General features: G+C 40.1%; 1 protein-coding gene across 1 annotated transcript in view; it reads right to left on the reverse strand.

Moving 5' to 3' along the window:
- The window catches only part of LOC149164586 (chaperone protein dnaJ 72-like), a 136214-nt gene extending 132764 nt beyond the window's left edge, over positions 1-3450 (reverse strand). The window contains exon 1 of the mRNA XM_089432111.1: positions 2858-3450. Within this exon, the coding sequence (XP_089288237.1) occupies positions 2858-3285 (428 nt within the window). The 5' untranslated portion in view covers positions 3286-3450. The remainder of the gene's footprint in view (positions 1-2857) is intronic.
- Between the last annotated feature and the right edge of the window lie 16362 nt (positions 3451-19812).

The raw sequence follows: 19812 nt of genomic DNA on the forward strand, positions 1-19812 counted from the left end.
TAATATAATTACTCATTTTGGTTTCAAAAAAACAAAAAATAAAATACCTCGATATGTTATTTTTGCATTATATTCAGTAATATGATGTTATCTTTCATGTCTAATCTAAATTCAACGCAAACAACATTGGTTTTTCATGAAAATGTAGGGTTGACTGGCGAGCTTTTTCCGAGTCCCAAGTCAAGGTTGACTGGCGATGGGACAAAACGGGTCTCAAACCAACTCAAGTCTGACAATTTTATTTTACACAATCCCTTCATGATCATTTTTATCTTGCACATTTTAGTTTGAATTTAGTGGATCCCTTTTGAGTGACAGACTGTTCACCTTTCAAGAAATTATATGATTCTATAAATATTCTCTGTAGGCAAGTAGAACACACCCGCAACAAAGTTGAAAAATAGGAAAGGCAAAGGATTTGGTTGAACTTCAAGCAAAATATCTAAAGTGGGGAATGAACACTCTTGCACCGCACATGATGGAAATATTCAACAACTTCATTCGGTAAGGATTCCCAAGAGATTGGACAACTAGTCTAGCAATACCCCTGTTTAAAAGTGGAGACATTAATAATCCTTCCAACTATAGAACCATTATGATCAATTCTTTGTTTGCAAAGCTCTTCAGCAGCATGGTGGGAAATATCTAAAGTGGGCGAAAGTCAAAGAAAAGAGGGCAAAAGGGCAAGCAGGTTTTAGGCCGAAGCATTCTACAGTAGATCATAGTATCACATTGAGACACATTATTGAAAAGGTTTGGGAGGGCAAAGAAGAAGTATTTTGCTGCTTTGTTGACTTCAAAAAGGCATTTGGCACGGTCCTTAGAGATAAGTTGTGGAGTAGAATAGAAGAGCTTGAAATTCCTTTACATTGTAGAGTTGTTGTCCAAAGGCTTTATGAAGAGGTGAAAGTCAAAATTAGAACTTCAACAGGCATTTCAGAAAGCTTTAAAAGTGACATCAGAGTCAAGCAAGGTTGCCCTTTATCCCCTACTCTTTTTGGTTTATATATTGATAAATTGGAAGAATGGCTAAATCTGCAAGGTGGGGATGGTGTTCGGTTGTGGAAGTTTGTGATAAAGCTTCTTTTATATGCTGATGACCTTGTATTGATTGCTAAATTGGCCCAGGGATTGCAAATGCACCTTTATGCCCTTGAACATTTTTGTAAAGCAGTGGGGATGCAAGTCAATATTAGCAAGACCAAAATAATGATTTTCTCAAATAAAAAGAAGCAGAGCCAACATACGTTCTTCTTTGAAGGCAACATTCTTGAAGAAGTAAATGAATACAAGTACCTCAGAATTGATTTCAAAAACAAGCTTAATTGGGACCACTGTAGAAAGAAGAGAATTTTAGGAGGGTGGAAAGCATTATATGCTCTTCAAAACAGATGTAGAGAGACAGAGTTATGGGATTGGAAAACAATTAAAGTGCTTTTTGGGCTCCTAGTTTGTCCAGTGATATTATATGGGTGTGAATTGTGGGCTAGCAGCATCTCTGTCTCAAAATGGAAGCAAATTGAGAAAATCTAAAAATGTTTGATCATGAGCAAGTTTAAAATAAAAAGTTTGGTCTCTTATGACATAGTGTTGAGTAAAACAGGAGCAACTTCCATCGAAGGAATTGCTATGGTGCATCTCATAAGGTATCTTCAGAGAATTGAGCAAATCGAAGAAGGTAGATGGCCTAATGTTATCTTCAATGAAGGAATGAGTGAAAGAAAGAAATCATGGATGAGGCAAAAAACAAATGGATGCAAAAATGGAATATTTACCTCAATGAATGTCCCACAAAGAGCAAGGATTTAAAGAGTTATGTTATGGAGAAGTTTCGTAAGCATATATGGGGAAAAGAGTTGGGTAGAAAGAAGAAGTACTATGTTCAAGAATTCAACCCCACATGTGATCTCCAACAAAAAGAGTACATTGGAGCTAGCATTCCATGGAGAGCAAAGATTCTTATTGTTCAATTAGGAACTAACTCACATCAACTACGGTGCAAAACAAGTCGGTGGAAAAGGCCTAAAGAAGCTTGGGAAGAGCGGGTGTGTACTTTTTGCACTTCTAGGGCAGTGGAATCGGAAAAACATTTCATTTTGGAATGTGATGCTTTCAGATACATCAGAGACAATTACAACAATATGTTAACTGCAATTCCTTGGCATTGTCTTTTCAATGAGGGGACTGTTAGAAGGTTGGGTCAGCTCATCATTAATTTGAATAATAAGAGGATTGGATTGCAAAAGGCAAAAAGCAGGGAAACTAGTGATCCCATAGACTATATCTAGTCTCGTGGACGTTAAAATTTCATTCCATTTCAAAGTTTTGACCTATTCATCCGAGGCTAAATAGTCTGCTTGTTTGTGACTAGAAACCAAGTGACTTTGTTGGATCATTTTGGCAACGGTGATTTAGAGACTGCCCCAGGTCAGCAGGACTGCTATGAGTGGACTGTGATGCCTAAAAATTTGCAAGCGGCCACTGCGGATCTTGCAGACCATGGTGAAAACATAGGTGCCCAATAAAGATGGAGTTGTGTGCTTCACCAGCTAGAGATCGAAAACAAAACCCACAACACTCTGGACATCAAACTTCTGACTTGATCCTGCAGGGCCAATATATGCGTTTATGGACTTTATATATATACACGCACAAACAGAAAAGGTCAAAACGATAAACCTGAGTTTATCCATGAAGAAGGTCCTTGGTTTATCGTCAGAGCTGAAATTCTAAATCAAAAATTTCGAACTGCAAATGCCAGTATTTGAATTTAACAGATTACACACAGAACGTCAAACCCTATATATTTCTTTGAAGGAAACAAACAAATAAAAATAAAAAAGGAATTAGTCCTTACCCCACAAGAACAGCGTGGATCAGAAAATCCATGCTGGAGAAATAAAGGCGAGGAGAACCAAATCCGAAACCCCAATTATATGAATGAGTAGGCCCCCTTGTGCTTCTTTGATAAGTATTATAACCACTTCTGTAGGTACTATACCCTCCACTGTAAGTACTTCGGTGGGTATTATAACCTTCCCCATAGTTACTACGGTTCCCATAACAGGAACCAGCTTTGCTGTAGGCCGCCCTCTTTTTATCGTCGCTGAGAACATCATAGGCCTCTGAAACCATCTTGAATTGTCGCAATGCATCGTCCTGAACAGCTTTGGATGCCTTAGCGTGGCGGTCAGGGTGAAACTTTAAGGCCATTTTTCTGTATGAAGCCTTAATCTCGTCCTTGGTTGCATCCCTTCTCAGTCCCAGAACCTTGTAATAGTCCATGAAGGTCGATATTTTGAATCTATTGAATAGAGTAGATTCACAAACCTTGAGATCATGGGGTCTTTCTGAGCAAATTTAAAATCATGCGTGTGAAGCATGCGAGTAAAATTCGTTGTTGTGATTGCAAGCTGCTTCTACGCGCGGAGAGTTCCCAGTTCTTGTGGTGGAAAGCAATTTAGTGCTGACGTGGATGGTTTAATTGTCATAAGGTACGTTTTAAGTTTTGAATTTTGTGACGTGGCTATGGGAATGAGAACCTAAGCGGCCTTTTTCTGGCCTTTCTCACATGAATTGCTTCTGTGATCAAAATTAAATTTTCGAGACCATGATAGGTGGTTTAATGGTAAGTTTTAAAATTAAATATTTGATATAATGGTTTGTTGTTTAATGGTAAGTTTTGTTGGGCAAAACTAATTAGATAGCATCTCAAATCTTATTGTGTTTATGGTTTTTCAGCGCAAAAAGAATGTATATATCTGGTTTGCAAGTTGTTGGATATACTTTTAGTAATATGATGAGAAATAAAAAATAATATATATTTTCTTGGTGTAATATGTTGAGAAATAAAAAATAACATATATTCTTGCTAAAAATAATATATAAAATTAATGGATGTTAAAATTAATATTAAAAGTTCATTATATTAACATTGTGTGTGTGTGTCTTCTCTGATTCAATAGATAATGAAAGTGAAGAGGAAGGAGAGAGGATAGTGCGCCTGCACCCGCTCTGCAGTGACATCGAATTTGGCTAGGGCTCTCAATGCCTCTTCTTCGCACCACGAGAGACTCGAGGACTCCACAACTTCCTCTTTTTTGGCACCTTCTGGCACCTGGCATCAGGGTTGGCAACATTCCTCACTTTCCCATCACTGTCTGTCGGCGGGTATGGAGGAGGATTTGGTAGACTATACGATGACACATATGTATTTGTGCCCATCTGGACAACTACTCCCTCTCCCCTGCCGAACGCGTCGCTTTCTGCACTTCCGTTACTCATGTCAGTTACCCTAGGGCTAGCTCATCAGTTTACCCTTCTTGTCCCAACTCCTCGCAACCGGCCTATTCCTCGCTTGTGGAATCGATTCCCTGGCCAGGTTCTGATTACCCTCCCCCTTCTCCGGCATCCCTACACTTCCTGGCTACTTGTTTGGACTCCACTTCTCCCTCTTATCCGTCAGGCAATGCTTCTACGCTCCTAGTTGTTGGTTTCCCTCATTTCTCCCTTTTGGATCCAGGTCACCCTACCTCGGTACCCCCTTTTGGTCCTCCACTTTCTCAGTCGGCTCCCCATCCCCATCAAGTCTCTGCTCCCCTCTCATCTAGTTGTTTCGACGACCCTCCTATTGACTTGACTGGTTGTGGACTTGATCCTAGGGTTGATGATATACAGGATCTTCCCCCCCCCCTGAATCCTCCTCCGCTCCTCAAGGAAATAAACCCTCAAGTCCATGAAGAAATCCAAGTGTGTTAAAGCCAAGAACAAGGGCATCTCCCTCAGCTTTGGAGAAGGGCTTCAGATGGGGGATGTTATTGATATAGCGGACATGGTTTTGGTCCAGAGAGTTCATAGTCGCACATACTCCACTGCGAGATTACAACAATGGATAATTGAAATTTGGGGGCAGATCCTTTTTGAATTGTCATCGGTCACTACCCTCTCGCGTGGGTGGTTCGCTCTCCGATTCCAGTGAGCAGATTATACTTCGTGGGTGCTCTTGAAATATTGGCACATTGAACTTGCACCTGTCCTCCTCAAGAGGTGGAGTCCCATGTTCGACCCGAAGCGGGAGCAATTGGGGGTTGGTCCCATCTGGGTACATTTACCAGGCCTTCCATTACACTTCTGGTCTGAAGATATATTCACCCACATTGGCAACGCTCTTGGAACCTATCTAGATTACAACAAATCTTATATTGTCTCAGGCAACATGTCACTGGCACGCATCTTGGTTCATCTGGACACTCGGGAGGGTTTGGAGGAGAAAATTACATTACTTTGGAAGCACTTCACCCGTATTCAGATACTTGACTATGAAGGGGTGCCCTTCAGATGCAGACATTGTCATAAGGTCGGTCATTTATACAAGGAATGCATGTTGGTTATATTTGTCCCCTCTCCGGAGAATGCGCCTGATAGTATTGATTGGCACACATCGAGTTCATAGGAACAACAGATGCCCAAAGCACCTAGCAGTCAGACTAAGGCAAAGGCTCGAGAGAAGAGGCAAGTGATTGTTCCGATTCGCCCTCCCTCGCCTCCTCTTACCAGGCCTCGTGCGGTAATCGTTGCAGCACTCACATCGGGTAACCCTCCCTCCTGTACTTTTGTTACATCTCTCTCATTCTGCATCTTTTTGGTCATCCTCTATGTCTCAGTGCATCTTGTCATCTGCATCTGCATCACCTCCTCTAACCTGCCCCTCGGTCTTTCCTCCTCCTATTTTCTCCAATACGCCTCCATCCTTCCCTGATCCTCCCCTGTCTGTCCCTTCAACTGAGGCATCAGATATTTCGTGTCCCTCCCACTCCTACAACCTTCACTCCTTGGACAAATCTTCTTCCTTGGATGTATGTGGTATTGGTATCATCCCTCCTCCCAAGCTCTCCAAGACCACTCGTGGAAGACATTCCACTATCTCCAAGGCCATCCATCAAGTTGGTATTGATGTGGTTGAGGGCAGACAATTATCCATCGACTGGGTTCTTAGAGCACAGAGCACCCTATCATCCCCGCTTCCCCCCCCCATGAAGTGGTTATCCCTTAATTATCGTGGGATGGCTAGCCTTGCCAAAAATCTAGCCTTTAAGAGACTCCTGGAAACTGAATGGGTGGATGTCATATTCCTGCAAGAAACACTTGGCCTTATTGACTTGGTTATCCCTGTGTTGGAATCCCTTGTACTTGGGTGGCAATTTCATGCCCTAGATGTTCGAGGGCGATCTGGGGGCATTGCCTTTGGCTTCAATCCCAGAGTTGTAAGGATTTTAAATATATGGGGAGGGGTCGGCTTTATCGATGCAGATATTTTCTCATCTGAATTGGGAAAGGAGCTAAGATTGATAAACATGTATGGCCCCTGTCACAACAAGGCTGCATTTTGGGACCAATTTCTCAATACATCCCTCTTACAAGCTGACAACATCATATTGGGTGGAGATCTCAATTTTTCTATTGGACATGCAGAGTCTTGGGGCACAATGCTCAAATTGACCCTTTATCAGACACCATGGAAACTCTATTGGATAACCATCGGTTCATTGACATTCCCATGGCTCGACCTCAGCCTACTTGGAGGAACAGAAGGACTAGAGAGGCCATGTTGGCCCGAAGGCTGGACCGGTTCCTCATCAAAGAACCACTTATTGGGGCTCTCTCTAACTACAGACAATGGGTTGGATCGAGGGGTTTATCTGACCACTCTCCCATTTATCTTTAGATTGTTGGTCATGTTCACAAACCAAAAGCTCCCTTTAAGTTTAATGCCACTTGGTTAAAAGACTTGGACTACATCAGATTGGTCTCGGACTTTTGGAAGGCTCACCCCCTTGATACTAGACGATCTATCTCTAAAGGATTTGCCAACAACCTTCTTAGACTTAAGAGATTAACCATTGATTGGGCCAAAGACAAGAGAAAGAAGGATGACCTCAATCTTCTCAATATTGAACTTGAGCTCGCCAGTCTGGAAGATGCTGATGGGAGAGGATACTCATTTGTTGAAGCTAAATCTCATCTCATCGGGCTCGAGGCAAAAAGGAATAGGATTCTAAATGACAGAGAAGAAACATGGTGACTCAGGAGTCATGCCATTTGGTTACAAGCTGGGGATGACAATATAAAGTTCTATCATCAATTTGCAAATGGGTGATGGGCGATCAACACCATCTGGAAGATGACTAATGAGGAAGGTCAGAGAGTTCATTCCTTCAATCAACTTGCATCACTCAGCACATCACACTTCAGTCAACTTTTCAAGGCCCCATAGGAAGCCTCACTTGCTGAGATTATCAGGGTGGTTGGTGTTATGAAACCAGCTCAAGAAAAGATAGAAAAGATAAATCCACGCCTTAGAATTCAGCCTCTTCGAGGGGGAAACCTCCTTTACATTACATAAATGAACAATTCTTGGATGATACAAATGACAAAACCTCCTTTCTATATATAGGAGTCTAAGGAGTCACAATATAATCCAGCCGACCTAACAATAATAATATAAAGCCACAAAAATAACAATAGAGGGATTCTATGGGGCACAGAAATAACAATATGGGGGTAATAGGGGCACAACAATATAAATAAGGGGTATAACTACAATAGTAATGGGGTAATCACTAGTATTATAGGGACCCAACATGCCCCTCTCCTTCAAAAAAGTGTTGTCCTCAACGCTTGAGTAGTTCTGGATACTTCTGCATAAAATTCTCATCCTCCCATGTGGAATCTTCAGCGGATAAGTTCTTCCACTTGATAAGATACTCTGAAATTGATCGATTTCGTAGCTGTCGAGTTCTTGTTTCTGTGACTGCTTTCGGTTCCAATATAATTTTTCCTTCCTCGTCAAGTTCTGGCAATATTGTTTGAACTGGGAGCTTGTCGCCTATAACCTTCTTTAAACATGAAACATGGAAAACTGGGTGCAATCGAGAAGCTGCAGGAAGCTCCAATTTGTATGCCATAGTACCAATCTTTTGCAACACCTTGTACGGACCATAATACTTTGGTGATAATTTATTATCCTTCTTAGCTTGCTTTAGGGACATTTGCTTATATGGTTGTAGCCGTAGGAATACCCAATCACCTACATCAAAACTTCTTTCACTGCGATGTTGATCTGCCTGTTGTTTCATTCTATTTTGTGCCAACACGAGGTTATCCTTTAAGAGTTGGAGGACTTGTTGTTGATGTTCGATGTGATGTTCCACTGCCTGAACCTTAGAATTTTCTCTTAAATATGATGTGATGGATGGTGGTTGATACCCATAAAGTGCCATAAATGGGGTCATTTTTGTTGCTGTATGGAAGGAAGTGTTATACCACCATTCAGCCAGAGGCAACCATTTGACCCATTGTGTCTGTTTATCAGATACAAAGCAACGAAGATATCCTTCCAAACATTTGTTTACTATCTCAGTTTGCCCATCAGATTGAGGATGATAAGATGAGCTATGAGCTAACTGAGTACCAAGACAAGAAAATAATTCTGTCCAAAAATTTCCAGTGAAAATGGGATCTCTGTCACTTACAATAATCTTTGGGTTTCCATGTAGCTTTTGAATTGTTTCCATAAATGCAGTAGAAACTGTACTGGCTTTAAATGGATGTGATAATGCACAAAAGTGTGCATACTTGGTAAGTCTGTCAACTACCACCATGATGACACTCTTTCCCTCAGACTTGGGTAAACCTGTGATAAAATCCATTGAAACCTCCTCCCAACGTTGGCTTGGAATGGATAAAGGTTGTAATAGACCCGGTGTCTTAATTGTTTCAACTTTATTTTGTTGGCAAACCAAACATTCTGCCACAAACTTTTGAATATCTGATTTAAGGCCATCCCAAAAAAATTCCTTCTTAACCCTGTGGTAAGTTTTTAAAAATCCTGAGTGCCCTCCTAAGGGAGAAGTGTGCAATTCCATAAGAATCTTTTGTTTTAGCTGGGAATTCTTACAGAGGTATAAGCGATCTTTGTACCATAACGAATCATTTTGCCAGCTAAATGTATCAGACGTACTGGAATCTTGTTGTAGCTTTCGAATAAGTGCCCACACTTCTTCGTCATTCTTCCATTCCTCCCTTGCTTCGTTTATCCAATCTGGTTGGATAATAGAAATGGCGCACAACAATGCTTCCACATCCTCATCCTTTCTTGAGAGTGCATCTGCCACCACATTTTGCTTCCCTTTTTTGTAGATGATTTCAAAGTCATAACCCAACATCTTTGTGACCCACTTTTGTTGCTCTTCAGAGGATAATCTTTGTTCTAAAAAGTATTTAAGGCTATCATGATCCGTTTTTACCTTGAAGTGTCTTCCCATTAGGTAGGGTCGCCATTTCTTAAGTGCATGGAGTATTGCCAACATTTCCTTCTCATAAATAGCTTTGCTTAAAAACTTTCCCTTGATTGGACGACTTTCAAAAGCAATGGGTCTTTCATCTTGCATTAGAACAACACCAATTCCATTTCCTGAAGCATCACATTCCACAATAAAGGTTTTTGTGAAGTCCGGTGTAGCTAAGACCGGTGCTTGGCACATTGCCTCTTTAAGATGTTCAAAGGCCTTTGTTGCTTCCGGAGTCCATGAAAATGCATCTTTCTTCAATAATGTTGTTAGAGGTGCTGCTATTCTCCCATAATTCTTAACAAACTTGCGATAATACCCTGTCAACCCAAGAAATCCTCGCAGATGCTTTATGGATGTGGGGATTTTCCATTCCTTAATGGCTTTAATTTTGCTAGGGTCTACCTTAACTCCTTCATGAGATACAATATGACCCAAATATTCCACCTCCTGGACTCCAAAGAAACATTTGGATCTTTTTGCATAATTGTTTCTCCTCCAATAGTTGTAGCACCCTGTCAACATGTTCAACATGATCCTTCCAAGACTTGCTGTAGATTAGTATATCATCAAAAAATACTAACACAAATTTTCTAAGGAATGGTTTGAAAATTGAATTCATCAAACCTTGAAATGTTGAAGGTGCATTGGTAAGGCCAAAAGGCATGACCAAAAATTCATAATGACCCTCATGAGTTCTAAATGCCGTTTTCGGAATGTCTTCAATCTTCATTCTGATTTGATGATATCCCGAACGAAGATCCAACTTGGTGAAGTAAATTGATCCATGCAATTCATCCAGTAATTCATCAATGACAGGAATGGGGAACTTATCTTTAATAGTGAGCTTGTTGAGCTCCCTATAATCCGGACACATGCGCCATGATCCATCCTTCTTGTGCACCAATACTACTGGAGCAGAGAAAGAACTTTGACTCGGTTGAATTATACCAGCCTCTAGCATTTCTGCAACCATACGTTCAATTTCACTTTTTTGGACATAGGGATATCTGTACGGCCTGATGTTTGGAGGAACACTTCCTGGAATCAGATGAATAGCATGATCATGATCACGCATAGGTGGGAGACCTTTGGGAGTCTCAAATACCTTGGAATGATTGTCCAGGACTTTTTGGAGATCTGGAGAAATAGATGATTCCAATGTGGAAACATCTAGCGAACATAATTGTGCAATTACACCTCTTTGCTCCTTTTTTAGAAGCTTTGTCATACCATTAGAGCTGATTATCTTTCCTGGTTTCCCTGCAATACCCCTTAATTCAACTTCCTTTCCTTCCGTAGAAAATTTGATGAAAAGTTCTTGAAAATTAAAAGCTATTGTACCCAAGGATTGTAGCCATTGGACTCCTAGTACAACATCAGCACCTCCCATTGGAATGGAAAGCATTGGGCTAGTCAATACATATTCTCCCATGGATAGCTTGATATTATGGCACTTTCCAGAGCAATTTATTGTTCCTCCATTTGCAATCATCACTTGACACTCTGGTGCTGGATATAGGAAGCAATTCAATTCTTTTGCTACCCTACAATGAATAAAATTGTGGGTGCTTCCTGAATCAATCAACACTATTACCTTTTTCTTCTTGATTTGTCCTTCTATCTTGATGGTTTGAGGAGTGGTAATTCCCGCCAATGCATTACAAGATATGGTCGGATTTATTTGTTCTTCATCTAGGCTTTGTTCCTGGAGTATATCCTCTTCTTTTGACCTTTCTTGCTCCTTTTCTTCTTCCTCTTCACAATCTATGTAGAATAATTTCTTCTCAGCACACTTATGACCTTTAGTGTATTTGCTATCACAACTGTAACAAAGCCCTTTTGCTCTTTTTTCTTCCAATTGTTGTGGTGTCAACCTTATAGGTTGTGGAAGACTAGGGCAACAACACTTCCGTCTTTATAGTTGTGAGTGGTATGCTTCCTGGTTGCCATAATTTTGCTTTCCATTTTTCTTGCTAACCTGAATGCCTTCTCTAATGAATCAGGTTCCCAAAGGCGAACATCATGTTGGATATTATCCTTTAAAGACCCTATGAACACATCAATCCTATGCTCCTCTGGAATATCTTTTACCCTTATGTTCAATTTTTGGAACTCCTCAATGTGCTCCATTATTGAACCCTTTTGTTTGAGACTTATCAATTGGCTAAAAAAAGTGTTGCTTTTTGTATCCTCATAATGTGCTATCAATTCTTCCGTAAAAATTGCCCAAGTGATAAATTGTTTACGAGAACAAAGCCATTGATACCATACAAACTGATTTGGTTCCAAATATACAGTTGCCATACGTACCTTTTGTGTGTTTTGCACATTATTGAGATCGAAGAATTGCTCCATCTGTAATATCCATGTGGCGGGATCCTTGCCATCAAACTTCCTCATATCGATTTTTGGAATATGGTGGGTCTTCGATCCAACATTAGAGTCTATGGAATCATGATTAACATTTCTTTTGTTCTCATCATGAGTTTCCTTTACTACCTTTTCACCATTAGTATGTATTTCTTGTAGAAACTTTGTCAAATCTGTCTTCAAATCTGCCATGTCTGTCTTCAAATCTGTCTTCAAATCATCCATCTTAGCTTCCATGCCCTTTATCTTAGATTCTACACCATTTATCTTAGATTCCATGCCATTTATATTACACCATTTATCTTAGCTTCTGTTAGCTTTTGTGAGCGTGACATTTGTTGCACTTGTTCTTGTAATTTTGATATATCATGTAGCATTTCTTCCTCTTCTTCATGAGTCATGCTAGAGCTTTCAGGTTCCTTACTAGGTGTTTGCATTTTCTTTCCTCGGGGCATCAGTTACCGATAATAATGCTTTACTATGCCCTTTGAATTCCTTCAAACCAAGCTTATGCAAAAATAAAAAAAAAACTACACACCTTTTTTCACTTTGTAGAAGCCTGATATTGAATCTGATGTATCTCTGTAATTTTGGATCATCTAGTTCTGAAATTGCAACCTGTAGTAGCCTTCTGTGTCCTCTTTCCAATGCCACAAGTCTGACCCAAATTGGATTCTCCAAGGAAGAGTTATGCGAAATCTCCCACAGTGACTTGATTATAGACTAGTTCAGTAGAGCAAACTTGTACGACGTGCCACGAGTCACTGTTTCAACCTATGGATCTGAAAAACGCCTACAAGAAACTACAGTCCGTCCTCTTTCTGTACCTTCTTACGAAATTTCAATCTGATCCCCAGAGAGAAAGTTATGACGATTTTCCCCAGGTCACCTGTTTTGAATGTAATTCAGGAGTCTGCAAAAAGACCAACTTCCTCAGATCATATCTCCGCAAATATCGCACGAAAAGCTCTGAAATTAGGACCCAAGGTTCAACGCGATTTCTTCTCAAATGGGTTTTTTTTGCGACTTCTGAAACGTCACAGAAAAAAGTTATAGCGAAAATGCCACGATGACCTGTTTGGAGCAGCGAAACCCTAGAATCCAAAGCTCTGATACCAAATGTTATGAAACCAGCTCAAGAAAAGATAGAAAAGATAAATCCACGCCTTAGAATTCAGCCTCTTCGAGGGGGAAACCTCCTTTACATTACATAAATGAACAATTCTTGGATGATACAAATGACAAAACCTCCTTTCTATATATAGGAGTCTAAGGAGTCACAATATAATCCAGCCGACCTAACAATAATAATATAAAGCCACAAAAATAACAATAGAGGGATTCTATGGGGCACAGAAATAACAATATGGGGGTAATAGGGGCACAACAATATAAATAAGGGGTATAACTATAATAGTAATGGGGTAATCACTAGTATTATAGGGACCCAACAGTTGGTCTCTTCCTCGATTTATTGATCATGATGTTGTTGAGGACCTCAACAAGCCTGTATCTATGGGGGAGCTGGAGGGCACATTAAAATGGTTTAAAAAGGATAAGAGCCTTGGCCCTGATGGATGGTTAGTTGAATTCTACTTGGCATTTTTTGAATTACTTGGGAAAGATCTGCTTCAAGTTATTGAGGAATGTAGAATCAGTGGCCGAATGTATGATGCATTCAACTCAACCTTCATTGCCCTTATTCCTAAATCTGATTCCCCTGAAACTTTCAACGACTTTAGACCCATCTCCCTCTGCAATTGCATTTACAAGATTATTGCCAAGATCATTGCCAATCGCCTCAAACCTATTCTATCTGCTCATATATCACCTGAACAATTTGCTTTTCTTAATCACTGTCAAATTCATGACGTTATTGGCATTTCACAAGAGATCCTACACTCCATTAAGATTAAGAAATTAAAGGGAATGATCCTCGAGATAGACTGAGAAAAGGCTTTTGGTTGCACTAGTTGGTTATACTTGAGAATGCTCCTTACCCATATGGGTTTCCCCCTGGACTTCATCAATTGGATTATGTGTTGCATTACCAAGGTTTCATACAATGTTCTTATAAATGGATTAGCCTCCCATTTTTTCCATGCTGAACGTGGCCTCATACAGGGCTGCCCCTGTCTCCCTTACTTTTTCTGCTCATCATGGAAGGCCTAAGTCGACCCATTTATGAAGATCGTAGGCTTCGTTGACTCCAAGATATTAAGATCACCAATAATTGCATCCTTACACATCTCCTTTGTTAAGAAATTCACTGCATAACATAAATAATTATCGAGAGGAATATATATAAGAAAATAACCAGCAACAACCATAAACACAGAAACACAAATGTTTATCTGGGAAAACCCTAAATCCAAGGAAAAACCCAACCTAATAAGATCTCATTAGCATTGGCCAAAACCCTGGCCAATCCGACCAAGTGAGCCTTCACTGTTCACCTCCAGGTCTTGCATTACAATGAAGTCCTTCCAACCTTTTATAAGCTCCATTACATATAATACCACGCACAGAATACTATGGGTGCACAATACCATGTGCCCCAAAACCATCACTGTTTAACCTGGTCAACTTTGACTCTATCCCGAGTCAAGTTTACCTAACAATTCCCCCCTTAAACGTGACTTGGGGTTCCTTGACTAACTCCAGCCAAACCTGCTAAGTGAGACAATCCCGCTCACTCTAGCTCTTACCCCCCTTAGGGTTTTTACCTGGGGTATTGTTAACCCGACATCCCCCTATCACCTAGGTCTAACCCAGACTTTACCTGATCACCGAGGGGTACACATGCCTTACCAGGTCTTACAGTAGTATGTCCATTTACATGTAATAATTTTGACTTCATTAATTTTTTTTATTTTATTTTTTGCTACTGCCATTTTGATCCATCCTCTCTCAATTTGATTTGCTCAAAAACTTCTATCAAACCGCTCCAACTGCGAGCCCAACGAGAACCTCATAGATTCCAACATCGGTGGCCTCATGTAGCAGAAAATGAACAATTTTTGAAGCCGCATGAACAATTTTCTTCTGTTGACCTTCTTTAAATAGCCGCATGAATCCCGAACAATTCATCAGCATGTTCCAAACTGGTAAATATCGCAAATGCACTGCGATCCCTGGCAGTTACGACACTATCTTCCGCACATTCTCCTCGAGGTTCTTCTGCGTACAATTGTTCCACCATTATTTTCAGACCCAGATCTGTAAAAAGGCTGCATTGATCTCATCAGGCACTATAAACCCCTGGCATCAAAGAATCCCTTTGAAGCGAATATCTGGCTCTGATACCAGTTGCTAAGAAATTCACTACATAACATAGATAATTACCGAGAGGAATATATATAAGAAAATAACCAGCAACAACCATAAACACATAAACACAAATGTTTATCCAAGAAAACCCCAAATCCAGGGGAAAACCCAACCTAATAAGATCTCATTAGCATTGGCAAAAGCCTTGGCCAATCTGACCAAGTGAGCCTTCACCGCTCACCTCCAGGTCTTGCATTACAATGAAGTCCTTCCAGCCTTTTATAAGCTCCATTACATATAATACCACACGCAGAATACTATGGGTGCACAATATCATGTGCCCCAAAACCATCACTGTTTAACCTGGTCAACTTTGACTCTATCCCGAGTCAAGTTTACCTAACATCCTTTTTGTCGACGATGTTCTAATTTTCCTCAATGGGGGTATTGGTGATTCATCAACATTTCTTTCTATAATGCAATTATTCAGCCGAGCCACTGGTATGGAGTGTAATTCCCAGAAATCCACTATTTCATCTGTTGGATGCTCGCCACATGAGATTCATTATGCACACCAGAGATTTCCCTTTACACTTCTACCTTTTGATGATGGACTTAAGTACCTTGGGTTCCGACTCAAACCTCTTCATTATAATATTGCTGATTGGACCTAGCTTGTTGCCAAGATTGAAAGGAGATTGAACATTTGGCATCATAGATATCTTTCCAGGGTAGGGCAACTAGTACTAATCAAATCAGTTTTGGAAGCCACTTTGGTATATTGGATGTCCATGGCCTGGATTCCTAAGGGGATCTTGACGAGAATTCAACAGTTGTGTTACATATTTCTATGGAAAGGGAAATAGGACGACCACATATATGCATGGGTTCGATGGGACTTGATTGCACTTCCCAAGAAATGGGGAGGTTGGGGACTGAAGAACCTCAACTCCTTCTCTAAAGCGCTAGCTGCCAAGATGGGCTGGAAAATCCTCACTGCTAAAAGCTTATGGACTGAGGTGGTTTATCATAAATATATCTGGCCCCTTCACATCCTTGATTGGGTCAGACTTCCCACTTGGAATCGCTCGAGCATCTCATCCATTTGGTGTGTTGTCTTAAATTCCATATCCTACATTCGTGATGGACTGGCTTGGAGAATAAGGTCTGGCTCTTCAATTCATGTTGGTATGGATCCATGGTCCGAATGCGGTAATGCATATAGGATTCCTCCTGATCTCATACATTTCTTATCTAATGTTGGTATATCATATCTTGATCAAATAGCAGATCCAGAGAACTCTAACATTTTTTCTCAGGCATGGAAATCTGCTTTACATTTAGGCATTCCTAACATCTGGCATCTAGACTAGCTCAACTACATTAATGCTCTTGTTGAATCACATGTTAGGATAATTGATGGGGAGGATGAACTCATTTGGGTACATGCCAAGCATGGCAACTATGCTCCTAAGGATGGTTATACAATCATATATGTTGCACACAAGCCCCCGGTTATGGACTGGTGGTGGAGTGTATTATGGAAGTTGAAGGCCCCGCCACGATCTAGACTATTCATGTGGATTGTTCTCCAATATAAAGCACCTACAAGAGAAAACTTAAAGAAACGCTCATTCCATGGCCCTATCTGGTGCACTCTTTACCGATCGGATTTTAAGACAATTGATCGCCTCTTCCTTCACTGCCCCTCCATTTTACCTTTCTGGTCATAGATTCTCAACTCTCTCTCTATCACCCCTCGATGGTAGGGGGACTCCATCCTTGAGGCCTGGAAATCGTGGTGGACCTCTGCCCATCCTCCTAAAGTTAGGAACCTTCCCCTTCTGGTTTGCTGGTCTATTTGGCTACTTAGAAACAAATCCATATTCAAGGGTATTGAACCTCTCTGGACTCAGGCTTCTGCTCATGTTATATCCCTATACTCCAGCATCCCCGATGATGACCGACCTGCACCTCAGCGAACCATCATTCCTGAAGTCATTGACAGGAGCCTACCTTGGGCCTATTTTGATGGATCAGCCCAGGAGAATGGTTGTGGGGGAGGTGTCCTCTTACATCTATCTGATAATCATTATTTCAAAATTCAGATGGGATTGGGCAATGGAACTAACAATTTTGCAGAACTGATCACTCTTAGACATCTTTTGTATTTTGCATTAGAGAAGGAGTGTAGGCATATACAAATATTTGGCGACTCTAAGATCATTATAAATTGGTTCAACAACACATCTATTTGTCATGTGCACACTCAAGAATATAACAGATGATGCATTGCTTTTGAAATCATACTTTGACTCCATCTGTTATCATCACATCTACAGGGAACGGAATCAGATTTCTGACCAGTTATCCAAGGAGGTTGTGATCCAACCTAGGGGTCTATGGTTGATTCAAGAGCAGAGGGGACCAGAATACTATCAGTACTACCACCGCCCATACATTGATAAGAGGATACAGGGGGGCGACATGCCCTAATTTCATGGGTTATTTTTGAGCTACAGACAGACTTTTGCATCCAATACAATTTTTTATGTATATATCTATTTTTGACTTGTAATTATGTAATTATCACTAGACCACACTGTGGGGTTTTTGTACAAGAACATCTGAAGGTGGACCACCCCAATTTACAACATATGCTTCTTTAAGCATTTACAATATCTAATTCTCAACATATTAATGGAAATTGTGATTTTTCCTTGGGGGAATGAATATATATATATATATATATAGACACACACACACACATTTATTAGGGAGATTTAATTTATATTAAATATTTGATCAATGACACTTAATAATGCATACTTGTATCTATTAAGTATAATTAAAGTATTACATTAATTAGATACATATATTATTATAATTATTGCACTAATGTTACCCACGAAGTGTAGAATAGACAGTGATGGGGTGTAGTGTTAAGTCACTATGTGATGTAAAGGTCACCGGTTCAAAAGTTTGTGGGGAAAAATTTAGTCATGTTAAGGGCTAGTGTGGGCAAGGCCAAGTGTGATCCATGAGTTATTTTGATGGCTTAGATTCCCTTGGGTCACGGTTTCTCAAGCCAAAGGTTAACCTTGTAGTCATCTCTGGAGGACACAAACAACTTGACAAACAAACAAAAAAATATTGCATTAATGTCAATTGGGGTTATCTCGGCTAGTTAAGAGAGGTAGTTGTCATCTTCCCCATTGAGGTTCAAATCCCCGCTAGTGATATGCGAGCTATAATGCCTTGATGAATATTGATGTAATGGCTTCGAGCCTTGTGAACTCTTAAATGAGTATGCTTGTGGGATGGTTTGGTACCAACAACCTCACTCTAGCCCTCAAGCTTAGAGGGAGGCAGATTTTCTTTCTCGGAAAAAATAAATAAACAAAATAAGTATTGCATTAATGCAATACACCTTTAGTATAAATTTTAACTTGCATTCATCTAATTAATCTCGTGTATTAATTATAATATACCCTTAATCATTTGAATATTTCAATATTCTTTGTCTCTACTCGGTCTTAGGGTTTCCTAACCATGTTATTCTTGATGTCTTCTCTATTATTAATTCCACCTCTACTCTCCATCTTTCTTATGTCTTGACAATCGACCTAGTTGGTGACTTTGAAACATCAACAATAAATCTCACATCTGTGGATCTTCCTTTATCAATAAACAACTCCAACCACTAAAACTTGAAAACTAAAATGAATGACATTGTGCCATTTTTTAGATCCATTTGTTATTGTTTATTTGGATGATATATTGGTATATAGTGCTACCTAAGAGGAGCACATTTGATACTTGACGCAAGTGCTAGAAACTTAAAAAAAACACTCGTTGTTGGCAAATCTCAAGAAATATGAGTTTGCACAACAACATTTGGTGTATTTAGGCTACATGATTGGTGGAAGAAAGTTGAAGATAGATCTTGCCAAGATGAATGCCAACGTGAAGTAGTCAGTGCCTTCTAATGTTTTCGAGGTTGGGAGTTTTGTTGGGGCAGCATTGTAATGCCTCCTCCCACATTTACCCACTTTTACAAGCTCTTTAGGGTAAACATGAGCTGAGTGTCACTATGATATGAGCTGAGTTTTGTTGGGGCGACATTGTAACGCCTCCTCCCACATTTACCCACTTTTACAAGCTCTTTAGGGTAAACATGAGTTGGTGTCACTATGATATGACCCGACCTCCAAGTTTCAATTATGGAAGTGCGGCCTACAAACTAAAAGTAAATTGACATCCCTCAAAGACTATAGATCACTCAGGAGCCTACGAATCACCTCAGGTGATCAATCCCTAAGTTGGAACTCTTTTTCACTAGGTTTACTTCCCAACCACACCCATAACAATTTATGCATGCATTAGGAGGCTATAACCCAAAAATCCCTTGTTCTATGCATGCGGTCGTGATATTCATGTCACTTTTTCAGGCTAGCCTCCAGACCACTACCCAAAACTGCCTGTAACTTTCCAGAATCATGACAATGATGATAACAATGCTAAACAATCAAAACTTGAGCAAAATCTTGACCTAGACATGCCTAATGCAAGATAGACATTTCTTCAAAAAGATGGTAAACATATAAGCTACAGGCCATGAATGAATATCTGATCATAAACTTTTGAACTTCATTTGAGAATCACCAAGAAGGCTTTATGCCCTCTTAAGCTAGTTGCAACAACATTTGTTAGCCCATGCATTCATCAGCCATCCGGTAACTTATCAAATCATGACAAGAGGCATAACTAGAGAAAATCATAAAACAAAGCACATAACCATAATAGAAACTATGAAAAATCA

The sequence above is a fragment of the Pinus tabuliformis genome, chromosome 5_1, assembly GCF_031772625.1.
Source record: "Pinus tabuliformis cultivar Carrire ecotype Pingquan chromosome 5_1, CPIR1, whole genome shotgun sequence".
Taxonomy (NCBI): domain Eukaryota; kingdom Viridiplantae; phylum Streptophyta; class Pinopsida; order Pinales; family Pinaceae; genus Pinus; species Pinus tabuliformis.